Genomic DNA, 24,512 nt, shown 5'->3' on the forward strand with positions numbered 1-24,512 from the left:
GGTCGGTCCTCTCGTCAGTCGTGAACGTTTCGGTTGCGCCGCTGCGAAAATCGGCCAGCATGTTGTGGTGACGAGAGCTGCGATTCGGCCCTAAACTTGCTGATCGGCGGAAGCAACGGACTTTCGACTTGTTGTCGGAAAATTGTGCGATTTCCTCGGATTCGGGAAAAGCCGGTGCCATATCAAGGACGCGACGAAACGCAGTTTCCATCGCAGGTAAGAGAAGTGTTTGATGCTCTTTGTGTTGCTCCTTTACTTGTGTTGGGGGTGGAAGTTGAATAGCTTCGTAGCTAAGCAGGCGCCAGGCTAAAATATACACTTTTATTAGAACTACTAAAACTGAAGATGCAAAAAACGAAACCAAGAATAAAATATTGAGTTAAATTCAGACAATTTTCACAGGTGAATGTTAACTAAAAAATTATTTAAGAAAAAAAAATACCATTTTTAAGTTATATCCGAAGGAATCTTTAATGTAATTATTAATTAAAATACTTACAAAATTATTTAAGAAAAAAATTAGCAATAAAAAAATTGAAGAGTTAAAATTTAATTACATTCAATTTTTATTTGGACTATTGTTGCAGAAAAGAAACTTTTAATTATTGTTACTCAACCGCCGTTTTCAAAACTATTTCTAGTCCAAAGTACGACTCTAACAGACTTCGTAGCTCCGCAGGCGCCAGGCTAAAATACACATTTTATATTAGAACCACTAAAACCAAAGATGCAAAAAAAGAAACCAAGAATATAATATTGTAAATTTCAGAAAAAAATTTACAGATAAAATGTTAACTAGAAAATTATTAAAGAAAAAAGTTACCATTTTCAAGTTATATCCGAAGAAATCTTTGAATGTAATTCGTTCTTAAGATTTTCAAAATATTTAAGAAAAATTTATTTATATTCAATCGTTGCAGAAAAGAAACCTTTAATTAAAATGCTTTCAACCGCTTGTTTACAAAACTATTTCTCTTTAATTACTCTAGTCCAAAGTATGTCTCTGATGCATTTAAAAAATCCTTGGGTAACAACAACACCTGGTCCTTATCTGGCTATAAAAAGTAGCATTCTTTTCATTGCGGCAATCACGTAAATTGCTTGTGATTCAGTTCAACTTGAATGTAAAAGCGATTGAGATAAAAAAAAATATCCGTTCGAGCTGCAACCGCTTTTGATTGAGTCGACCTTTCCCATGAGCCTCGTTCATAATTCACGCTGACCTGGGAGCGGCAAACATACACAAAATGCATTGACTATTCACATAATTTAATGACGCTTTAAACTGACAGTTTGACATGAATGTAGGAAAAATTTCGATGTTTATTTTTACTTTTGTTCTTTTGCATTCCACCAAAGAGCGAGGAATTTGTTTAAAAATTGCTCGTGTGTCGCGGCCTGTGAATATAATTTCATTTTACATTTTATGACGAGAGGCAATTTTGGCGTGGATTGCCGAGTCACGACTGATCGATATTGTTATATTTTAATGCGGATATTTGATACACTGTAAACAGGCGCGGTTGGTTAAAATTGGTAATTTGTTTCACGGACGAGCTTTCAATGCAGCATAAAAAACCTCAAGTCATAAAGACAGGCATGCAAATTGAATTTATTGTTACTTTAATCTCACAGTCGTTTCACTCAAAGTTGGGGCGTAGTTTTGATTTAAAGATTAATTGGAAATTTTATTGCACGGCAGAGAAAACAAAATAGAATAAAAGGCTGTTTATTTGAAGAGGAAAATTAGTATAATTTATTATTGAAATCATAAAAATTATTACGTTTGATTTATTTTGTAGAAAATTTTGACGTGATTCATGGTGTTTAAATGCAAATTTATGGTTATCCTCTATGAGGTTTTTAATTTAGCTTTGATTTAATTTAAGTTTTTGAAAACTTGGCCAGCTCGATGAAATTTTATTGTCATTTTCATGTTTAGAATATTTGAGCATGATCAAGCACATGATAATTTTACAACTTAAATTTTGTTAAATTTATTTAAAACTTAAATATTATAATTAACCTTAGTATATTTAATTTCAGTTTTATTTACTTGAGGATCAAAGAATTGAAATTCAGCGAAGAAATTATAAAAATCGTCTTTAGCTGAAATTATCTTCCACCTGCTTCTCGAACAATTTATATCCTGGCGTTTTCTCATAACCTGTCTCCTTGTATGTGGACAGAGTGTCTATTATCCTGCCGTTTTCAGGTCGTAAATTTCCCTTAAGATGCCGCGAGATAATTTTCCCTCCAAGATCATGTTCCACCCCTCGTTGAATGGGAGGGTTTTGTAAATCGTTCAGACGTAAAAAAGAGCGATGGAATGTTGAAAAGGCGGCGGATTACCCGGAGGTATTTTTTTATTTTTTTATTTTGTCGTGGATGGATAGAGTAATGAGCGTCTCTACCTGTTGCTTTTCGGCGTCTGTGGGAAAGAAAATTAACCTGGCCGGAGCTGCTTCTTTTCGAGGACGACACATTTGTCCTCTCCATTAGCTCCTTTGTGTGTTTGCTCTTCCATTCTTCACCATTGCTTTGATGCGGAGACGTGACAAGTGTAGCTGAATGTTTTATTTATTCACGAAACGGTTGTCACGAGAGAATATGAACATTTGCTTTTGTTCATCTGAAAGGATTGAAAAAATAAATAAATAGTATTGGAATTCGTGAATTTGAAAATTTTGAAGAAAAAATATTTACCATCATCTATCTTTTTCTGTTTAATACGGAAGATTTGATTTTAAATTTTGATTTTTGCTCAATTTTTCTTGTAGCTTTGAGCGGCTGTCATTTTTTTTTGGGTAATTGAATACACTTTATAGTTTATATTGAGCTAATTTAAATACTTCATTTAGATCAAGATGTAAAATGCTAATAACTGCTATTTAAAATTTATTTTGTTCACCTTATATTTTTTTTTATTGCTATTCTTACTTGTAAGTAAATAAATCAAATGTTTTAATTCTTCAGCTTGCTATTAAAATAATAAGTTATTTAACTAAAGAATAATTAATCATTAAATTAATATTGTAATCCATTAAAACTTCACTTTAAAATAAATATTAAAAGCAAAAATGAATCAAAAATTTTAAATTATAAATTTTATTTTACATTTAAATATAATTTATATTAACTTTTTAATTATATTTTTAAATTAAATAATACGTGTTATATTTTTAAATCTATTTTTGCTTTTAATATTTAGTTTATAGTTAGATTTTAACGTATTTTAACAATATTTTAATAATTAATTTTATTACATTAATTTTTTTGTTATTTGCTATAAAAATTTCATTTCAATTTTATGGTTACATGAGCCTTTTTATTCAGTGCGGTGTGAAAACGTTTAGAAAGATCATGGTTTGATAATTATAAATCTTAATTTATGGGCAAAAACTCCAAAAATTAACATTTATTTTTCAACTTCACAATCCTGGTTTATTATTAAATTTTATAAATATCATTGATTTGAATTGAGACATTTCTAAATGAGATAATTCTAATTTCTAATTTCCTGTTGTTTGTGTTTGTTTTGCAGCACCATGTGTGTCCTACGTCTTGGTCTCTTTCTCCTGGTGATTGGAGCACCAGTGGTCGTTCTGGGTCAGCAGGCGAGCGTTTCCGGCGAGGAAGCGTGCGCCGAATTGCTGACCGACCTTCGCCACCCTTGCACCTGCATTTACGACGATTCTCAGGACTTGGAGCTCGAGCTCGACTGCGACCGCGTCGTCTTCGGCGTCGACTTTCCGGTCCTGCCGTTCGGCGCCGCCCTGCGCAGCTTCAGTCAGCGCCACGTCGGTCTGCAGGGTCTGCCCGCCCAGGCGTTTTCAGGTCGCGAAATCGCCCTCACCAGACTCGACTATTCGGACAATTTGCTGCGACGACTGACCGAAAGGTCGCTGGACGGCGTCAGGGAAACGCTGAAGGAACTGGTGCTCAGGGACAACCTGCTGGGCGACACCCTGAACCCCATCTTCAGCAGCGGAGAACTGCGCGGGTTGACTAACCTGCAGGTTCTTGACCTCAGGGGAAACCAACTCAGGGGACTCGAGGCCGGATTCGTCAAAGGATGTCCAAATTTGCAGGTAAGAAACGCACGCATTGTCTTTTTTCTGTTATTGCGAAACGAATCACAAACTTAAACAGTACACAATTCTTAAGTTTCTTATGAAGAAAAGAAAAAAAATAATGATTTTCTTGGAGTTCACATTTAAATGAGGATTCATGTTAAATAAATTTTCGTTTTCATCATAATTAATTTGAAAAACTCAAATTTTGATAATTTTTTATGTAGATCATATTAAATACTTATTTTTATTTTTAATACCTATTTTTATTTTGAGTTAAATAATTATCTTTCTTATAAATGACCTAAAATAAACGCAGATTAAAAAATAATGACAAAATTTAGCTTTAAAAAATCACAGAATTTTATTCTTTGATTTCATTTTTAGCTGATTTATTTCAAAGTCTATTTTCATCATTAATTGGTAACACCTGAAGTGCAAAAATAAAAGACGTAAATCTATAGCGACGACGATTAGAGCGGACGATTAATCATGACGTAAATTGCCGGTCCGTCGGTTCCCATCTCGATGACAATTGTAATTAAACTTTTCGCACGTGAGATGCTTTTCGATTCGAATGACCAACAGCAGACATTTCTGGCTCTACAGTTAATTTTTAGAAGCCGCACATCTGTACAGGGAAATCAATACGTGCAGCTTCATTTCAGAGAAGTTTGCTCGATTTTTATAACGGGCACCAACTGTTCTGCAGCATCGCGTGTGCCGGACTGACTGGAAATGGTCCATTTGAGACGGGAAACGCAGACCGCGAAAAGCATGACGGGGATAATTAAAAAAAAATCGGCAAGCCTGCAAATTTTAGATCTGCAGAAAGGAGAAACGTAAAATATCAAATATCCGTGCAAAAAATTATATTATAGATTTTAAAAATTTGGTTTTCTCTCCATTAACGGTAACATTTTTTTCCACCATTCATCCTCACGTCATGCAAAAGCACATTTTTGTGTTCATTCATGCCTCATGCTGGGCTGCATCAAAATGTAATGAATTCACTTTGCCAAGTCGCGATGTTAATGCGTTTGTAAAAGCTTCGTTTGACACACAAGAGTGCAGCCAACAAAGAAAAGCAAAGCTCACTTAACACGGGTGAAAGTTTTGATATGCGAAGCGTGTGGCATTGAGAATAATTCAAGTGGGAGGCTAACCAAATGAGCATTTGGTTTTCCTTCCATCATTTTGCACGCACGCCGGTCGCAGCGAAACAATTCACGCGTCATTCGACCGAATCCGACTGCCGGAGGAAGAGCGTTCGATGGACCTTAAAACCGCATTGCACATTGTTTGATGCAAAAAGAGAATAGATACGCAGCGTGTTCTTGAGAATAATCAACCAATTTGCACCACAGCAAACGCCTTTTTTAGTCCTGCTTGTTTGACCTTTCGTGCAGCTGCAGGTCGCGTGCTTTCTATGCATTGCAACGAGTCGTCAGCACTTTGCGATTAGTGTTAGGAACGGGTTAAACCATTTTTTTCCTCTCCGCCGTTTTTTTTTTTTTTTTTTTGAAAACTATATAATTATTCAGATGCTAAGAATTAAAAAAAAAAAAAAAACGGGCTAAATGAAAAAATCTGTGTCAGAGGAATTTTTTTGTTTTATTTCATATATCATTTTGGGAATAACGAAAAAATTTTTAAATAAATTTTTCTAATTTGTAATTGTAAATATTTAATTTTTGGAGGTTTCCTCACCAAAATTATGAACACCATATTAAAATCAACATTAATATCTCTTATTATTTGCTTTCTCTCCATATAAATTCGTTTCGTCACTATAGAGGTCAATCTTAACAATTTTTCTCTGGTGAGGCAATCTTTTCATTTTGACAAACATTTGAAGTAAAAAGTATTTTAATATTTCATCAATATTATAGTACTTTCTAATTTGTTATTCCTTTCCAAAGGCTGTGTCAAATTTCGGTTATTATATCGTTGAATTTCCGGCGGTCATTTTCGACACAGGCAGAACTAAAGTTGTTATAAAAGAAAACATACACCAAGGCGTGAACTTGTATTGGCAATGGCAAGTCATGCATGAATCGTGTGAAAATGTTTCACTTGCACGAATCTCGCCAAACAAAGAAAGAGAGATTTAAGTGTCTCATTAAACTGCTGGTCACTGCGCTGCGATCTCTTTTCTTTTAATTGCTCCTCCAAATGAGAGGAACACATGCGAATTCCAACTTCAAAAACGGTTGCGCTGCTTTAAATAATTTCATGCTCGACTAATTGATTTCGCATCCTTGTTAAATACAAGGCGGGTTCGGTTCTGCGGGACTGAATTTTATTGCAAAATTGTTTCCTGATAGCACGGATTTTGGGTTTAATTGCTTGTGAAAGTGCCGCGGTAATAAAATTGCATAAAATAATTTAATTTTTTACTCAACCGGTTTATTTTCTTCAAATTTCTTAATTGATTTGAAAAAACTCCCTGTTACTTTAAAAAAAGATTCTTTTTTATGTTTTATAAAATCTGAAAATTTTTATCTTCACACGGGTTGAGCTCATAAAAAACCTGCTGAATTTCGCGATTCTCTCCGCTTGACCTGTCTCAGGGTCATATTGTCCACCTTTGCTCGCGTCACCTGAGCTTTGTCAGACTGCACATTCACGACCTGGGGGCTATTACGGGAAAATGACTACTCGGCCAGTCGGTGTATAAATAATACACGCGGCGATGCACGCACACTCATTCAGTCGCAGGCACATCTTCCTCTCCGCGACCAATCCCGTTAAAAATGTTGAAAATACCTTCTCCTTTCAGCCTGCGGGCATCACCGGCGAGTCGCCTTTATTGGCCTTGACCATTTGGAATAAAAAAAAAGCATCGAGAGGTGTCACACCTCGACACTCCAATTACGGCCGATCGACCAGGAAATTGTTACTTGTCATGCAAAAGAGCCGCCGCGATTAACTTGTTGCTGCGGTCACTCGGGGACAATGAATTCGCGGATTTCTCCTTTGTACTTTGATTAATGCCTTTGGTAGGGGACATTCCTTAGGAATATTTTGGGACATCGTGGAAAGTTATGACCGTGCAGGGCTTTTAAATATGATAATCTACCGACCTGCTGTTGTTGCAAGTTTAAAAACCTTTAGCTCATAAAATAGTCATTGAGCTAATAACACTAATAATTAACATACTTTTGTATCATGTAATTTATAGCTTGAAACAATAATTAAAAAGCAAGTTTTAAATTTTTTTAACAAGTTTGATTTTATTTGTTTATTCATATTAATATAAATTACTCTAATAAATAAAATTTTAGTGATTTTGTTTTGTTTGTATTTACTAATTTAATTTTTATTGATTTAGAAATTACAAAGGTCTATCATAATTACAATTATATCATTTTTGTTTACTTATATTCAATTTTTTAAATTGGTAAAACCGTGAAGCACCCATGAAACTTTAAGAAATGAAAGTTTAATGTTTAAGTCTTTTGAGACATTTTTAAGTATTATTTTTATAAATGCAATAGTAGATTTATCACACTATAAAGAAAATTTTCTTATACCTCTAATATATCTTATCTGAAAATCAGTTAAAAAAAACCATACAAGATCTTAGAAGCTTTGAAGTTGCGCACGTTTGCAGTTGCGAACAATAATTGAGCAAGGGCTCGCACAAGAACTGCGAAACAAAGGGCAAATGAGACAAAAGCCAGAAGAAAATAATGTTTCAACAGTGCTTACGAGAGTAAAAAATCACTCGCTGCGTATGCAATGTTGTAAAGTGACGGGAGCGCAGAATGAAGCAAAGGGAAATTTGAAAAGGAACTCGTGAGCCTGTTGTTTTTTTTTTTAACTTTGCCGGTGTGTGCGCCGCGCATCTCTTTCAACTCTCTCTTTGTTTCCGGTGAGTTGAGAGATGCAGCGATTCTTTGTGAAAATAATTACAAGTGCAATATTTAATAAATGCACTTAATTTCTTATTCATAAATAGTTTGATTGTTTGATATTTCCATTCCCTGGTGTGGAAACGAGTAAAAAAATATTATTATCATTAAGCTCGGTAAATAACAAGCAAGGCACGCACCGGTTTGCTCTTCGGGCGCGCGATAGGCATCGGAGCAATACCCGTAATAATTGTGGGAATTCGCGCTCACATGAGAATCGAGCATAACAGAGACCCGAGCGCACTGCACAACAGCAATTCCCCGCAATGGGCTCGAATTAAATTATCCGCGCACCAATAACGCTCCAAGGGTCATAAATTAACGTGTAAAGTTGGAAATAATAAACCAACATTTTAATTAAAATGTACTGAACGCTTCAGCTCGCAAATCAAAATGGAAATTCTATCAAAGCACCCTGGATCGAATCCAAATCCATTTGAACTCCGGCATTATTGGATTTCAGCTTCCGATTCTGTTTTCCGTTGGGGAAAAACCGTAAAAATTCTTATTCCATAAATAATTCTTTTCAAACTTTTAAAAAGGGCTTAAAATTTATGACGGATTTTAATTTTTCCAAAATAAAATAATCAGAAATTTTCCGAAACAATTTCATACAATTTATGTAGTTGTTTAGGAATTTTAAAATTTTGCTTGAACGAAATCCAGCATGTAATTATGATTTTTGCTGACTATTCAATAATTAAAATGTTAAACTGTTGACCAAAGAAATTAAACAGGAAAACTAATTAGAATTTTACTTTTTAAATCTGTTACAATTAGTTTTTTTTTTTAATTTCTGGAATTGCTGTGACATTTTGGAATTAACTGGGCTTGACAAAACAAAGCACCTCGCGAAAATCTTCCCACGACAAATTAAGGATTCAGCTAGTCTCCTGGCTAAAGTACATCTTTTTATCTACAAAATTATGATGCAGAGAACAATGGTATATACGTGCTTGGCCATTTTTCGGCAACACTGATGACATCAACGTACAACAATGAAATAAAAAAACAACTCTAGAGTTCTACTTGCATATAAATACAAATTTCAAGGAGCACAGAGGAAAGAGAGAAACTCCAATATTTATTGTAACCGCATCAGGAACAATACACCTGTGTGAATCAGAAAGTGCTGCAGCTTGTGTGGCTGTAAATTACTGCTCTTGGTATGTGATTGTTTATTATGGCACATATACTTGATGATTGCAATTATTATAACTCGACGATACACTTTCAAGAGTATTATATTATTATGGTTACAGTCTTATCGCATTGGGTTAATTGAGGAAGCGACTCAAGTGTTGATGCTTAACCACGCGCGGCGAGTGATATTGTAAATTTACACTCAGCATCTGGGTACGAAAAAAATGAATTATTATTTCCTTTGAATTATTTTGATTTGCTTCAGTTGAGAATTTCCCCGAGTTAACATTTGCAGCTTCACGTATGATTGATTTTAGTCTTTTTATATGATTTATTTTATCAAAAATGTCTTCACTTTTGGTAATTTTTTTATTTGGAGCAGAAATTATATTTTCATACTCGTATCAAATTATTTCCATTTACATATCAGCGGTTCCGTGTCCGCTTTTTTATACTTCCTAGAGAAATTAAATTTTTATTTTGTATGGTCATAGTGACTGCTGCTGTATATTAATTTACGGTTTATCCTCTCACTTTTTAATTTTCGAGCTCAGATTACCCAACAATGCTGATAACTCGTTACATTCCGCCTAATCCGACACCATCTGAATCCGTAGACCGGAAAATGTGCCAGACTTTTCAAAAGTCGGCACTGCATGTCACGCTATCAAATACTCAATGCGTGCAGTAATGATAAATTCTTTGTTGCTGAAAATAAGAACTTGCACATATATCAATTAATTTTAAAAATTTCATCATTGATTACAATTTTCTTTAATTTATCCAAAATTAGCGCATTCGGCAGACTAATTTACCTGATTTGCCAACAATTTTATTGCTTAAATTTATTATTCAAATTTAACAGGTCCATACAAGCTTTCACAACATTTAACGTAATTTGCATGCTCGTGGATTTGGAGAATTTTGAGTAGTTTTTGGAACTGCGCGGCTTCCCTTGTTCACGGAAATACTGTTGACAAATAATTATCATAGCAAAAACGTGCCACCTTTGTCTACTTCTACACTTTGAGCGCCTTGATTGAAAGTACTTAAAGACAGATTATAACCTTATCAAAGCCATGAGCTAAAAAGTGCCAAGTAAACTATGTGTGCGTCAAAAGAGGATTAGTATAGCAAAGATTGTTAAAAATTAATTTTACAGAGATAAAAAATCTCATGGACAAAAATATAGAAATTCGCTTTAGACACTGTGCCGTGATATAGATAAAAATAATTTTTGTTCATCTTTTTATGTTGTGCCAGAATAATTACCTATAAAAAGTTTGCGAAGTTTTGCGATTGTGGATATTTTGAATAAATTAATTTGTTTTTGACCATCATCTTTCAATATCTGCATTTATTATGTTTTTCTTTGTTTAAAAAAAACACCTACAAATAATTGCATATCTTTAGAGTATTCCCAATTATACATGCTTCTTAATTTTCTTTTAAATGTAGCAAAATTATTTATCTCAATTTTTGATAAATGCATGTCTCACTCAAGAATTATGTCAACTGCTGGTTATGGACTTACGACAGACAACATTGCGGTACTTGACAAATGAATCCATAATTTGCAATTGCTAAACTATGCAACCAGTTGCAAGGAATCGGGTCCAATGGGAAGCAAAACATTGCGCAGTTGTCTGATGAAGGATTTGGCTGGTTAATCCACATTTCGGGATCCACCGGCGTTCCGTCTGTCCACCTGACGTCACCCTTGTCAAAATTGTTGTCCGAGCCTCCAACCCAGTAGTGATCTTTTTCCCGGAATAATTAGTTTTGCACAAATATTTTATGTTGTCTGAACTCACAGTTAAAGCTGCCGTTAACATTTTTCATTAAATCTTCATAAATCGTCATGTTATACACATTTGCCAAGTGCATGTTATTTTCTTTGCAAAATTCGTCGGCTTCAAACCAGGTTTTGTCGCCCTTCAAGTGTAAATATTTAGTTATTGTAGAATTTTATAAGACATTTCAAATTAGATCTTACTCTATAAAAATAGTACACTCCAGTTTCTCTTTGCTCTAAATCGAGGTTCACCCCTGAAATTTCCAGGTTTAATTACGGTCACATTTTTTCATTTTATAATATTTGTGCTTTAAAAATTTAATTAAATTTTGGCTACAATTTATTGCATGAAATTCAAGAAAATTAGACAAATCTTCTCTAACTCATACTCCCAAAGCAAGAAGTTGATGCGGCCAACCTCAAAATTTGGGTAAAAAAAATATGTCCTTTCAAAAATAATCGATCAAAAAATAGGATTTAATACGGTTGTTTTCCTAAATCATCAAATATAAATTAACATAAAAGCTTAAACCATACCTGATTTGCTGCATTCAAAAGTTTCGCCCTAAAATATGGGACAAAAAGTAAATAAATCAAAATATAACCATTTACAATTATTTTGTTTACATTAATCGTTGTACACGTCAAAGGTTTTGGAGTCGTGGTTGTTGCCAAAGAAGTTGTGATGGTTGCTGGCTTCGTAGTCGTGGACTTTGGGGTCGTGGTTGGTGCGGCGCAGCCTCCCTTTTTTGACGGAAGGGCAGCAACTGACACCACAACCAGTGCAAAAATTAGCACCAGCTTGGCCATGGCGAAAGGGACTTTTGCTCTGCGTTTGTGATCACAAGTGCTTTTAAAGTCAAATTATGACGTTATCAAAGCCACAAGCGTGATGGAAAAGTTCATAGATTGCGTCAAGAGAGGATTATTGGCCTGTAAGCAGAAACGAAATTGTGGAATGAAATCTAGATCGATAATAAATTGGAGCAATGGAAAAAGGCAAAAGGCACGCGTCAACCTCTACATGACATTAAGACTATGTCATTTTTAGGGAAAAAAGAAAATGCTTGATTATAATCCATAAAGACTTGGGGTATGAAAAAAGAGATTATTTTTGTATTATTTCTATTTCGTTGTTTAGTTGCAAATTGTGTTAATGGATCTATCACAATTGTTTATTTGCCAAAGAGTCACAATCAAATTGTTGAAATTCAATTATTGAAGAAGAAAAAACAGATATTGATGTCTCTGGTCATATTTAAATATTCGTGCAAATCTGCTCATGCTTATAATTTACTCTATTTGGATGTCAAAGTGGTACTTTTATTCTGGCGGCTTGCTGAATTTTATTTTTGTAAATCACGTTTTTTGTTGGCCAGTTTACCTGTTGTTTTTTTTTATAAAATTATTATTTATTCATGTATCCATGGTACTTTTTCTCTATTCATAGATTTACAAAATTATATGGTTTTTTTTATTTATTTATTTTAGTTTTCTATTAATTCTAAATTTAATATAGTCAGGATATATTTATAATAAATTTACAATAACTTATTTTTGCTATTACATATTATAAAATTATTTTTCTATTCTCAGAAAAGATAAATTTTGCCGCACCAATTAGTCTGCTATTATACATAATTGACTCGAAGATTTATTAATGAATTAGACGTTTAGTCCACTATGAAAGACCTCAATGAGGGCAGGGGGGGATTGACAAATGAAAATTTTATTTAACATGGAAATTATCAGAACCACTGCAAGTAAACGCGTGCAATGTACAGCTAATTTCAGCAACATTGATAGAAAAATACAGTAAGGATAGCCCAAAAAAATGTCATTCACTGGAGGTCTATTAGAAAATAATAATCAATAATTATATTGTTAAGAGCAAAATTATCAAAATTAATAAAAAAGTCTACTTACAATTAGAATTACGAATATATAATTTATCCAAGCTCTGTTATTTTTTACGAAATTAAGAGCAGTATTTAAGAAAAAATACCGAAAGTATTTTAATGAATTTTGCAAAAATAAATTCAGAACAATTTCACATTCCTTATTAATTATTTAAAATTATTAAAATTTTCAAAAATCATTATTTTCCAGAAACTAGATTTTTAAGTGGCAAGACAGCATTGGGGAACTTGGCAAATGAAACCATTATTTGGGGAACCAACACCATTGCAAGGAATCGCGTGCAGTGGGAAGCAAAGCATGGCACAATTGTCAGAGGATGATTCAGGTGGTACAAACCACAGACTTTGATTCACCGGAGTTCCGTCCGTCCACCTGACGTCGGTCGAATCAAAATTGATGTCCGAACCTCCAACCCAGTAGTGATCTATCGATTCAATATTGACACATGAATTTTTCAAAAACATTGATTTCGTTTTAAGTCGACTCACAGTGATCATTCGAGCCGTCAGACGATAGCCACAGATCATCATAAATCGTCTGATTATACACATTTGCTAAGTGCATGTTGTTGGTTTTGCAAAACTCGTAGGCTTCCGTCCAGGTTACAACACTCTAAAAAATTATCAATTTGAATGAAATAATAAAAATTGAGGATAATTCAATCTTACGTTATTAAAATAGTACAATCCTGTTTGCCTTTGCTCTAACTCAAGATTTGAACCTAGAATTTTTCGGTGAAAATATTATAAAAAAAAAAAAGAAAAAAAGCATGCATTGAAATTATGTTAAACATATCGCCATAAAAGAGGATTTAAGTATGGGAAAATAATTGAAAACTATGCATACCTGCTTTGCTGCAGTCCACGGTAGTTCCCTACAGCATTGAAAATTACATTAAATTCAAATTTCTCTAAAATAATTCACATGATTTGCGATGCAAGGTTTCGGGGTTGGCTTCGGAGTGGTGGTTGGTGCGGCGCAGCCTCCCTTTTTGGACGGAAGTGCCGCCGCCGACACCAAGACTAGTGCAAAAACTAGCACTCGCATGGCCATGGTTTGAGAGACTTGTGCTTGTCCTCTGGGAACCGAAACCTTTTTAAGCCGTTTTATGACGTTATCAAAACAATAAACATGACGGAAGTTAACAAATTGCGTCAAGACAATTTTATTGGTGTATTAGCCGCCGATGAACAAAAACAAACAAACAAATGTGGAATGAAATTTCTATCGATAAAAATTAGATCTCTGCAAAAAGCACGTTGCAAATGTAAAAAATAAATAAAAGTTTAATACTCTGAAAACATTTGAAAATAATTAAAATTTTAATTGTTATCAAATTTCGATTGTATTAATTTAAATATTGAAGAATTGTACTCTGATGAGGTATTTTCAATAAACTTAATAAAACATTTGAAAAGTACAAAATATTTAGACTTAATCCCTCTCAGCGACGGGTTTTAAGACAATAATCAATATGCAAAATTAATCAAATAATCTACTCTGAATTAAAAATTAAATTGATCATTTTCATCCATAATAAACTAATTGGCTCAGAACAACAGCATGTTTATTTTTAGGCACCATTGAGAGCAGTAATGATGTAGAAATAACGAAAGTATTTAGTATTTATTGAATTTTACACATTTTATAAGATATCACATTCTTTACACATTATTTTTTAAATTAATACAATTTTCCCAAATCACAGAGACACTTTTGCATATTTGATTTAAAGTATGTTTTTAAGTGGCAAGACAGCATTGAGGAACTTGGCAAATGAAACCATTATTTGGGGAACCAACACCATTGCAAGGAATCGCGTGCAGTGGGAAGCAAAGCATGGCACAATTGTCGGAGGATGGTTCAGGTGGAATGACCCACAGACTTTGATTCACTGGAGTTCCGTCTGTCCACCTCACGTCGGTCGTATCAAAATTGATGTCCGAGCCTCCAACCCAGTAGTGATCTATCAATTCAATATTGACAAAACATTGGGATTTAGTTTTAGGTTGACTCACAGTGATTATTTGGGCCGTCAGCCGATAGCCACAAATCATCATAAATCGCCTGATTATACACATTTGCTAAGTGCATGTTGTTGGTTTTGCAAAACTCATAGGCTTCTGACCAGGTTTTAACACTCTAAAGAATTGTCAATAATAATATATTTAAAATTGGAAAATAATATAATCTTACCCTATCAAAATAGTACAATCCGGTTTGCCTTTCCTCCAAAGTAAGATTTGCACCTGCGGATTTTTTTAATGTAAAAGAAAATATTTGAGGCATTGATTTTGATTTCATTTAATTTAAAGAGCGAAAAGTGATTTTTTTTTTAGTAACGCGATTGTAAATATGATGAAAATGTGCAAATACCTGCTTTGCTGCAGTCAACGGTACTTCCCTGCAGCATTGAAAATGACTAAATCAATTAAATTCAAAACTCTTGAAAATGATTTACATGATTTGCAAAGCACGGGTTCGGGATTGGCTTCGGAGTCGCGGTTGGTGCGGCGCAGCCTCCCTTTTTGGACGGAAGTGCCGCCGCTGACACCAGGACCAGTGCAAAAATTAGCACCCACTTGGCCATGGTTTGAGAGACTTGTGCCTGTCCTTTGGGTACCGAAAGGCCTTTTAAAGCCAGACCACTGCAGTGTTATCAAAGTCATAAAACCAAATGACGAAACGAATTGCAAATTGAACTGTGTGAGGATTATTGGCATAAATTACACAGAGAGAGTACCGAGTAAACGGATTACTGCTTTAATGCATGTTATTTAAAATTTCATTCGATAAAAAAATCCACACAACATCATAATAAAACTTGTTCGGTGAAGAAAATAAGCTTGCGAGAAGCCGCAACTTCTCAAAAGAGTTGAAAAAAAATTACCCACTATTGTATTTTTGCCACTGTATTATTTTATTATATCATAATTTTGTACACCTAGAGTGTTAAATATATACTTAATTTCATCCATGACCAAAAAATACCACATAGCAATAATTTTAAATTCAAAAGAAGAATTTTACCTATTGAATAAAAATAAAGTTTCATTAAATTATAATTAAATGGGCGCCAAAAATCTACAAATATTTAAATTTAAATCATATTTAATAAAAAAATGTAAAATAGAATTTTATATGGATATAAATTTTATATAAATATTATAAAAATCATTTTATAATAAGATAATTGTATAATTTGGTAACCACTTAATATTAAAGCGACACCAAACTATAAAATTTCATTTATTATGCTTCTTAAATAGTGGTGTGTCTGCATAATTTTTTTTATTTTTTATTATATACATATTATATGTAAATTTTATACATTTAAAGCTTTTTAAAAACATTTTGTGAGGATTTTTCCTAGTTCTCATAGACGTAATATATTTTATTATTTACAAGATTTAAACCCAATACCTAGTTTGCAACTAAAATCTATATTTTCCTTGATGTAGTGAATTCTGACTTACGTCAGTCAAATTATTTTGCTTCTTGGGTAATAAATTTTTGTTGCATTTCTCAATCTAATTACTTTGATAAGAATCTCTTGGAAACGTGCGCACAAAAAGCGCAGTAGGTAATTCCACGCGATAAATCTTGTTGCATTTTTCACTCGCGTCCGAATAAGCCTTTTATTACACCTGTCGCGCTACACGGACAATCTTTAAATGGTATTAAAGGTGAAATCTTGACGTGAGACTGAGGACCCTGGAGAGCAGAGATAATGTAGCAAAACTTCTACGATTTCCTGCGCCAAGAAACAATCCCTGCGGGCAGAAACTCTGGAGACTTTCTTCTCAGGCTCATTTTTCTAGTGAGAATCGCGATTTTCGGCACTTTTTATTAACAGCCCATTGTGGCACTTTTACGGGAATCGCAGCATAATTAGCTCTAATGCAAAATCACACCAACTTATTCTATTTTTTCCCGTTAACGCAAGAAGTGTTAACGAGCCGCAAAGCGTAGTTTCGCTCGCCACGGTCCAAGACGTGCATCCGCTAATTTACGCAGAGCACACTTTTCACAAAGTAACCGATATCGATGGGTGCTCTCTCGGTATAATGTGGAGAATAACTGACCATGCAACGGCGTGTCCTGCCGAAAAAGTCAATACACGTCCATTTTTCACTCGCCAATGACTTGCAGTTTGCTCAACGAGGCGCCGGAGAAGAATTTTATATACTCAGATACGCATCAGTGAAAATTATAATTTTCAGACTGGAAATTATGTAATTATGAAATCAATTGAAAATTCGCTCTTAAATGTAAAATCACGTGCTCGTGATGAGTCTTCAAAACTCTGTCATCCGTTAACAGAAAGATATTAAAAGATGCGATTAAATGTAAAAACTAAAAAGCTTTTTCCACATCAAAACTAAAAAACGTAGATGATTTAAAATTTCTGAATAGTTTGAAATTTAAAGATTTCGTTTTTCTAAGAAGAAATATTTTAGTTTTAAGTATTATCATTCTATACATACAAACACATGTAAAAGGCTGTGAAAATTTCTTTCAACTTTGAATAAAAAATTGCATTTGCCACGCTGTCCAAATTTTTCATCAAAAATAAATCACATTTTTTTTTTTATTTGAGTTTGTGTATTTCTTCAAAATTAGTCTTTTTAGCCACTCAGTTGCTCGAGCTTATAAACAAATCAAATTACTTCAAAATTTTATAAATCAAATTGATAAATACAAATTAAATTTTTTGCAGATACTAATTGTAAGCTAAAATGAAAGAAATTTATAAATTTAGTTCAATACAACCGAGTAAACAAATCAATGAAATCTCACGACTCACGATAATGGAAACAGAACTCATATAATATTATTTATTTTTTAGTTAGTATTTTATTGTTCAAATTTTTACTGTCAATATTTTTGTAAAATTGTCACATTCAAAATTTTTTCTTAGCTTAAAATTAATCCACAAGTGCACAAAATCTCAATTTAAAAGAACTAATTTGATATTTTATTTTAATAAATTTCACATGAAGAAAATTCACTGTTATTTTTTTCTGCCTAAAGTGCAATTTTAATGCTCCACATTTTTTTTTTCATATTCTGCCGGTATGATGCCTTCTCTTTATTCAGTTATAAAAATTCTATTAAAAATGCAGGTAGCATTGTTGATGTGATGAACCCATTTTTCCTGCAAAATGCAGGACCCGCTTGCGAATTAAGCGCGCGGTGGGAACACGGCGCCGTTGTCCGTCCCTTCTCGCGTGTGCATAAATAAAATTACCTGCGTGAATATGGAGCAGCTCGCGCAGTTAATTTAAAATGTATTATGGTGGCGCGGCGGCGAGTCATTGCTCCTCCGCCGAGATCGGTCCCGTTAAGCCTGCAGCAATGGGACACACGGCCAAGATCGCGCCGCGCGTGATTACGCTATTATGATTATATTCTATGGGTAAATCTGTTCGAGTGCAAATCAACAGGCGTTTCCCACGCATAAATACTCACGAGTGCTTCCGATAATCGAAACGAGCTTATAGGAAAGTGAGTTAATAGGACATGCTCGATTACGGGGGCAGTAGAGTCAGATCCATACATCATCAGTAAAATTAGATCAGATCTAATATTACCTTAATTTCATTTTAAGATCTTTTTCCCAATTAAAATTTTTTTAAATTTTCTTTAGTTCAAATTAGGAATGCGTAATAATTAATTATTACATAATTAAATAATTGTTTAAACTTTTTTTTTAAATCTCATTAAAAATAACTAGAGCTTTACAAAATCCCAAGAAATTTATTGAATTTCTGGTGAAAACAAAAATTTAATGCATTAGTTATGCGAAACATTATTTAAATATTATTTTAATTTTATTTGAACAATAAACTAAAATTTTATGAAGAATACGTTATAATCAAATATCCAATAAGTGATCTTTTTTCAATATCAATAATTAAAAATAAAATAAAAATAACTTTATTTTTATAAAAACTTTTATTATATAATATGAAATACATTAATATTAAAAAATTGTGTTTAAATATTTTTGCTACAAATATGCAATGCAACAATTTTTATTTTATTTATAAACTTTCTTGCTTAAAAAATTAAAATATCTTTAAACAATCACAATTAAAAATAAATAAATTGATTTTATTGTGAAAATATGGTACTTCAAAACTGATGCAGCAGATCTACTAAGCTTAAAAAGCTGTTATTTTAATTTTATTTAAAAATCTGTTTATATTTTTTAATTTTTAACATTATACATCAGGAATACATTATCATTTATTTAATTTAAAAGCATATTTTTATGAAAATTAAATAAAAAATTATTACAAATTAGTTCATTTTGTACTGAAAAAATGGCTTTCAAAATATTATTGCAGCAAATTTTCAAAATGTCGTAGAAAAGCTCAATATTTACGATATTTTAACATGCAAAAATATATTCTAAGAAAAAGATATTACGCAACAACTGTGTCCTCGCACAAGCCATTGTCATTTTCTAACAATACTCTGAATGCTCGAGTGCATTCGGTTTTCATAGGCATTCTCGCTAACATGCATATCGCCTATCCCGTTAAAATAGAGACGCATGTACGTGAATTGGTGGAGATAAGGATAATTTGCATGCGTTGCTTAATGAACCTTTGCTGCAGCCCGTCCTTTATTGCATAACACGCGTCTTCAAACAATGAAACTGCGATTTTCCTCGGCTCTTACAATTGGCACCGACACTCCTTGATCATGCAGCCTCTGCGATAAAATCGCACTGTAATTTCATACCCGATTTCAAATTCGATTGCTCAATAAACTTATCTCAAGTACTTATTAAAAGACAAACAATGAAAGTAATTTTCTGCATTTCTCCCATGAAAATTTTTACTCGATTGCCTGATTTCAAAATTTTTGAAGGCTAGCGTTGGACTATTTATTTATTTATTCATAAGTGATAGTGAAAGCGTGTGAGAATCTATAAAACTAACGTTCTCGTAAATTTGTTTCAGGAATTGCTTCTGGACCGGAATCTCTTGTCCGCTGTGCCGAGCGCGTCACTCAATGGCCCCAAGGCGCTTAAGGCGATCACGTTATCTCGCAATCGCATCGGTAATTACAAACAATTTCACTTGCATTAAGCAAACAACTTAATTTTGTATATCAGATAAGAAAAATTTCTTTTTTAAAGGGTAAAGCAAAATGAGATTATAAAATAATTAAGATTGAACTTTTTCAACTAAGCCACTCCTTGTGTAATTACAACAGAAATGCTTCTTACAATTTTTTTTTCTAATTAACTTTCAGACATCATCCGCCGTGATGGTTTTTGGGCTCAACCGCGCCTCGAGTTGGTTGACCTCAGCTCGAACGGAATTCGTGTGGTCGAAGGTGGTGCTTTTGTAGCGCTGACCCAACTTCGCGCACTCAGGTTGCCGCACAATCGTCTTACCAGGCTCAGCAGTGACACATTCCAAGGTTAATTTTAATATGAAAACTGAATTTCCCGAAATAAAAATTTATTATAAAGGCGCCGACAGCATGGAAGTTCTCGATTTGGCCGAAAACTTCTTGGGCGACTTCCCGACCGTGGCCCTGAAACCTTTGACCAAGTTGCGTGCCCTCAACCTTTCAGCCAACCTGATTCAAGTAATGTCTTAGCTAAATTAAATCCCGATAGGAATTCCAATAAAAATTCCTTCTTGCAGACGCTGAACAACGCCGATCTTGCTTCGCATCCCGATCTCGAAATTCTCGACCTGAGCCGCAACTCTTTAGCCTCTCTGGCTCCAGGCACTTTTGTCGGCCTCCGCAAGCTGCGCAAACTCTACCTGCACGTCAACTCATTGCGAACCGTAATTTTACTTTTTTGCTAATCGAATTCTTCTTAAATTAAATTATTTATTCCTCCAGATTGAGGACGATACATTTGAGGGTTTGGAAAAACTGGAATTTTTGTCTCTCGAGGACAACAATGTCCTTCTGGTGCCAACTTCCGCTCTGGGGCGACTACCCCGTCTTGCTGCCCTTAACCTCGGCTTCAACCGAGTTGCAGCTCTGAACGAGGCTTTGCTAAAGCCTGCTGCACATGTTCAGGTAAATTTAAAAAAAAAACTTTAATTGGATTAATTTATTAAAAAAATTAACAGATGCTTTCACTGCAATTCAACGTGATTCGTGAAATCCCCTCAAACGCCTTCTCCAACTTCTCGAGACTGACCAAACTTGACCTCGGCGGTAACCAGTTGCAAGTCGCGTCTCCAGCGACCTTTGCAGGCTTGGAAGCCACTCTTGAAGAGCTCATTCTGCAGGACAACAAAATCGTCAGCCTCAGTCCTTTGGCCCTGCCGGCTCTGAGGCGCCTAAGCATGGCCCGCAATTACCTCACCGAGGTGCAAGCAGGCGCCCTTCGACTTTTACCCTCCCTGGAAGAACTTGATTTGAGCGGCAACCCCAGGTTGACCAACCTCCCCCAGGCACCATTCGCAGGACTCGGAAGTTTGGCCATTCTCGACCTCAGCAACACCGGCCTGACTCAACTGACCCCTGGTCTGTTAGTAGGCCTCGGAGGCTTGCTGAATGTTAATTTGGCCAACTGCAAAATCACCGAGCTGCAGGAGAGGTCCCTGAGCGTTTTGCCTCAACTGGACACTCTCGACCTCAGTGGAAACGAAATCTCCAACATCAAGGCTGGGGCGTTTGACAACCTCCCTGCCCTCCGAGTGCTGAACATTTCCAAGAATAAGCTCAATTCCTTCAAGGGAGAAATCTTCCGACACCCTGAAAACAGGAGTTCAGCAATTGAGGATTTGGACTTGTCTGGAAATGACCTGCAGTATCTGTTTCCAAGCTCCTTCAGTTCGCACCCAAATTTGGTTCGAATGGCCGTCCAGAACAACAAGTTCACTTTCTTCCCATCTGAGCTTTTGTCAGGGTTGAGGAGGTTGGAGTTCATTGACCTGAGTGGCAACCAACTCTCTTCAGTGGACGAGCTCAATTTCGCCAGTTTGCCGAGGCTGAGGGAAATTATTCTGAAGGGTAACAAAATCGAGCATTTCAGTGAAGCCGCTTTCAGAAACTCGAGCCAAATTCAAATTATCGACATGTCCAGCAACAAGCTCAATAGGATCGAGGAAAGATCCTTTGAGGGCTTCAACCGTTTGATGCTCAACCTGGACAATAATCAACTGAATGATTTGCCAGAAACCTTGTTTGATAGAAGCAAAATTCACATTTTGGAGGAAATCAGTCTCGCTGGAAATAAATTTGAAATGGCTCCACTGCCAGCTCTCCAGCGCCAATACTTCTACCTGAATAAGGTCAACCTGGCCAACAACAAAATCATCAACCTCCCTGCTGACGACACCATGCTGGTCAATATAAAGAAATTCGACATCTCCTTCAACCCTCTCTCGACCGAGTCCGTCAACTCATTGCTGGAAGAGCCGAAAACGGTCAGGGAATTGAACCTGGCGGGAACTGGAATAAGGTCGCTGCCGGAAACACTGGAAACCCCATTCCTCAGGTCGCTCAACGTCTCGCAAAATCAAATCACCTCCATTCCAAAAACTGTTTTCTACCGCTCGACTCTGCTGGAAAAACTGGACATTTCCAACAACAGACTAAACAAAGCCACTCTCCCACCGTTGACAAACCTGCAGGAGCTGGACATGTCCAACAATCCTATTGAAATTGTTTATCCCACCGACCTGGCCAACATCACTAACCTGAAGGTGCTTAAGCTTAAAAACCTAGAAGTCTTGAGCCGACTTGAAGCTGGTGCTCTGCAACCACTGTCAAACTTAGAAGAACTAGAAGCCTACGGATACCCTCGTCTTGGATACCTGGATGTTAAGGTATGTAATCACCTATTTAAATCATTTTTGAAAAAGAAAAATAATAATAATATCTTTGGTTTTATAGGGAATTCTGTCAGTTCTTCCTCCACTCGAGAAGTTGGATATTGAAATGAAAGATGCTGCCCTGAGCGATCAGCTTGCCGCTGCTCGCCACCCTAGAATGAAGGAAATTGGACTTCGCGGACCTAGAGTGCAGCAGGTAAAATTAAAAATAATAATTAAAATGTGGAAATTTGAGGAAAAATATTATAACATTCAAAAATTATTAAAAACAAAAAAACCAATCCATTAAAATAAATAATTTAAAGAAAAAATCCCTGATTTTTTTTTATAATTTCACAGGTTGCATCTAGTGGACTTTTGGCCAGTATGACCGCGCCAACGTTGACAGTGAAACTTCGCGACACGGCCATCACTTCACTCCCACCATCCCTGCTCCTGCCAGTGCCTCGTTCCACGCAGCTCACCCTTGACGTTAGCGACAGCAAATTAACCTCCCTCGCCGGACCACTCCTCTCAGCCCTGGACTCGCGCAAAAACCGCCTAAACGTCGTCGGCGTCGACAGCAACCCCATCAAGTGCGACTGCAATTCAGTTTTGTTCCAAAGGTGGCTGCTTTCGCACCCTGACATGCCGGCCGTCAAGTGCGAAAGCCCAGTCGATCTTCAAGGAGAGTCTCTGCAGACCCTGCCAGAGGAAGAGCTGATTTGCGGCGTTCGCAGTACAAAACCACCCCCGACCACCACCACCTCCTCGACCACCCAAAGGGCAAGCACGACGGCCGAACCGGAAATCATCTGGTCAGTGGCGGCGACCACGACCAAGTCGAGGAACAAAGACCCTGAGACCACGCAGAGGCCGATCAAGTCGGCCGGAAGCTCAAGTTCAATCGCAAACGACGACACCCTTATCATCGGGATCGTCGGAGGGGTGGTCGCTTTCATTCTGCTCCTCATCATCATTATCTGCATCGCCAGGTGCAGAATGTCCAGTGCCAGCAGGTACCAGGGCGGACCCCTGGCGGCGCCACCCATGTTCCCGATGCCACCGTCGTGCACCTGCGTCAAACCACCCCCGTCCAGCATCTACATGAGTCCGTACAGTGCCAAGGGCTACCCTGCTGGTGGCCAACCCTACTACATCAGCTACCCTCCCGAGGAGATGAACATGCAGAACATGCACATGGACATGCATTACGCTGAAAGTGTGCGCGAAAGTATGCGAGGAGAGCAGCAGTGATTCCTGTTTTGACAGACACACTTTATCATTAGGTGAAAATGAAAATATTTATTGAATGCACAAACTGGCGGATCATCTCCAGTCCACATAGAAACAGAATCAAAAAGTTGAACAAACCCGCAGACCAAATACCACGATTTTATCTGATGTGTACAAAGCGTTTCCTTCCTAATCAGCTCGCATCATGTACATATAAACGTATTTTACAAATTCAGACTTTGATCAGGGGCATTGAAGTGGTGGAGGCATATCAATAGGGAAATACCTCAAAGTGCAATACGCGAGCGAATGTCTTGTTGTATGAAGTGAACGACATTATCAGTACGTGAGATTATTTGTATATAAGCAATAAAAAAATAATACTTTTCCAAGAGTAGCGAGTATCTTACTTCACTTAATTAATCCTGACCGGCCTTTTCTGCTCCGTCAGCTGAGCACAGTAGAATTTCTGTTCTTGCTTTACTTCTGCATGAGATTCATCTTCTCCGAGTTGAGGCATTGTCCATGAAAAGAGGGGATACTGGCTTGCAACAAAAGTTTGGTGCATTTTGGTCCCACCTATTTTCAGCTCCAGTTCCCAGCTACGAATCACTGGCTCGTAACT

At 35.8% G+C, this 24,512-nt stretch overlaps 4 protein-coding genes across 6 annotated transcripts in view; 1 reads left to right on the forward strand and 3 right to left on the reverse strand.

The window, feature by feature from the left end:
- On the forward strand, window positions 1-24,281 carry LOC132199118 (protein artichoke). The gene is made up of 10 exons (XM_059623613.1): window positions 1-216; window positions 3,545-4,091; window positions 19,823-19,922; window positions 20,118-20,288; window positions 20,341-20,459; window positions 20,519-20,665; window positions 20,724-20,906; window positions 20,960-22,666; window positions 22,734-22,868; window positions 23,012-24,281. Exons 2-10 carry the CDS (start codon window positions 3,549-3,551, stop codon window positions 23,906-23,908), a joined length of 4,002 nt encoding a protein of 1,333 aa, XP_059479596.1. The 5' UTR covers window positions 1-216; window positions 3,545-3,548; the 3' UTR covers window positions 23,909-24,281.
- Window positions 10,483-14,118, reverse strand: LOC132199122 (macrophage mannose receptor 1-like). Its single transcript, XM_059623620.1, has 10 exons — window positions 13,773-14,118; window positions 13,695-13,722; window positions 13,517-13,569; window positions 13,337-13,460; window positions 13,185-13,272; window positions 11,556-11,778; window positions 11,466-11,493; window positions 11,130-11,182; window positions 10,948-11,068; window positions 10,483-10,893 (listed from the first exon to the last, which is right to left on the reverse strand). The coding sequence occupies exons 1-10, from the start codon at window positions 13,899-13,901 to the stop codon at window positions 10,664-10,666; spliced, it is 1,077 nt and encodes a 358-aa protein (XP_059479603.1). The 5' UTR covers window positions 13,902-14,118; the 3' UTR covers window positions 10,483-10,663.
- LOC132199124 (C-type lectin domain family 4 member K-like) lies at window positions 14,447-15,469 on the reverse strand. Its single transcript, XM_059623624.1, has 5 exons — window positions 15,310-15,469; window positions 15,225-15,252; window positions 15,045-15,097; window positions 14,867-14,990; window positions 14,447-14,814 (listed from the first exon to the last, which is right to left on the reverse strand). The coding sequence occupies exons 1-5, from the start codon at window positions 15,436-15,438 to the stop codon at window positions 14,591-14,593; spliced, it is 558 nt and encodes a 185-aa protein (XP_059479607.1). The 5' UTR covers window positions 15,439-15,469; the 3' UTR covers window positions 14,447-14,590.
- Window positions 23,936-24,512, reverse strand: part of LOC132199119 (uncharacterized) — a 2,825-nt gene continuing 2,248 nt past the window's right edge. For all 3 annotated transcript variants that reach the window (XM_059623615.1, XM_059623616.1, XM_059623614.1), the window contains exon 10: window positions 23,936-24,510. In XM_059623615.1, coding sequence (XP_059479598.1) covers window positions 24,303-24,510 — 208 coding nt within the window. In that variant the 3' untranslated portion in view covers window positions 23,936-24,302. The remainder of the gene's footprint in view (window positions 24,511-24,512) is intronic.

Source organism: Neocloeon triangulifer, unplaced genomic scaffold (assembly GCF_031216515.1).
Source record: "Neocloeon triangulifer isolate White Clay Creek 2 clone unplaced genomic scaffold, ASM3121651v1 ptg000013l, whole genome shotgun sequence".
Taxonomy (NCBI): Eukaryota; Metazoa; Arthropoda; class Insecta; order Ephemeroptera; family Baetidae; genus Neocloeon; species Neocloeon triangulifer.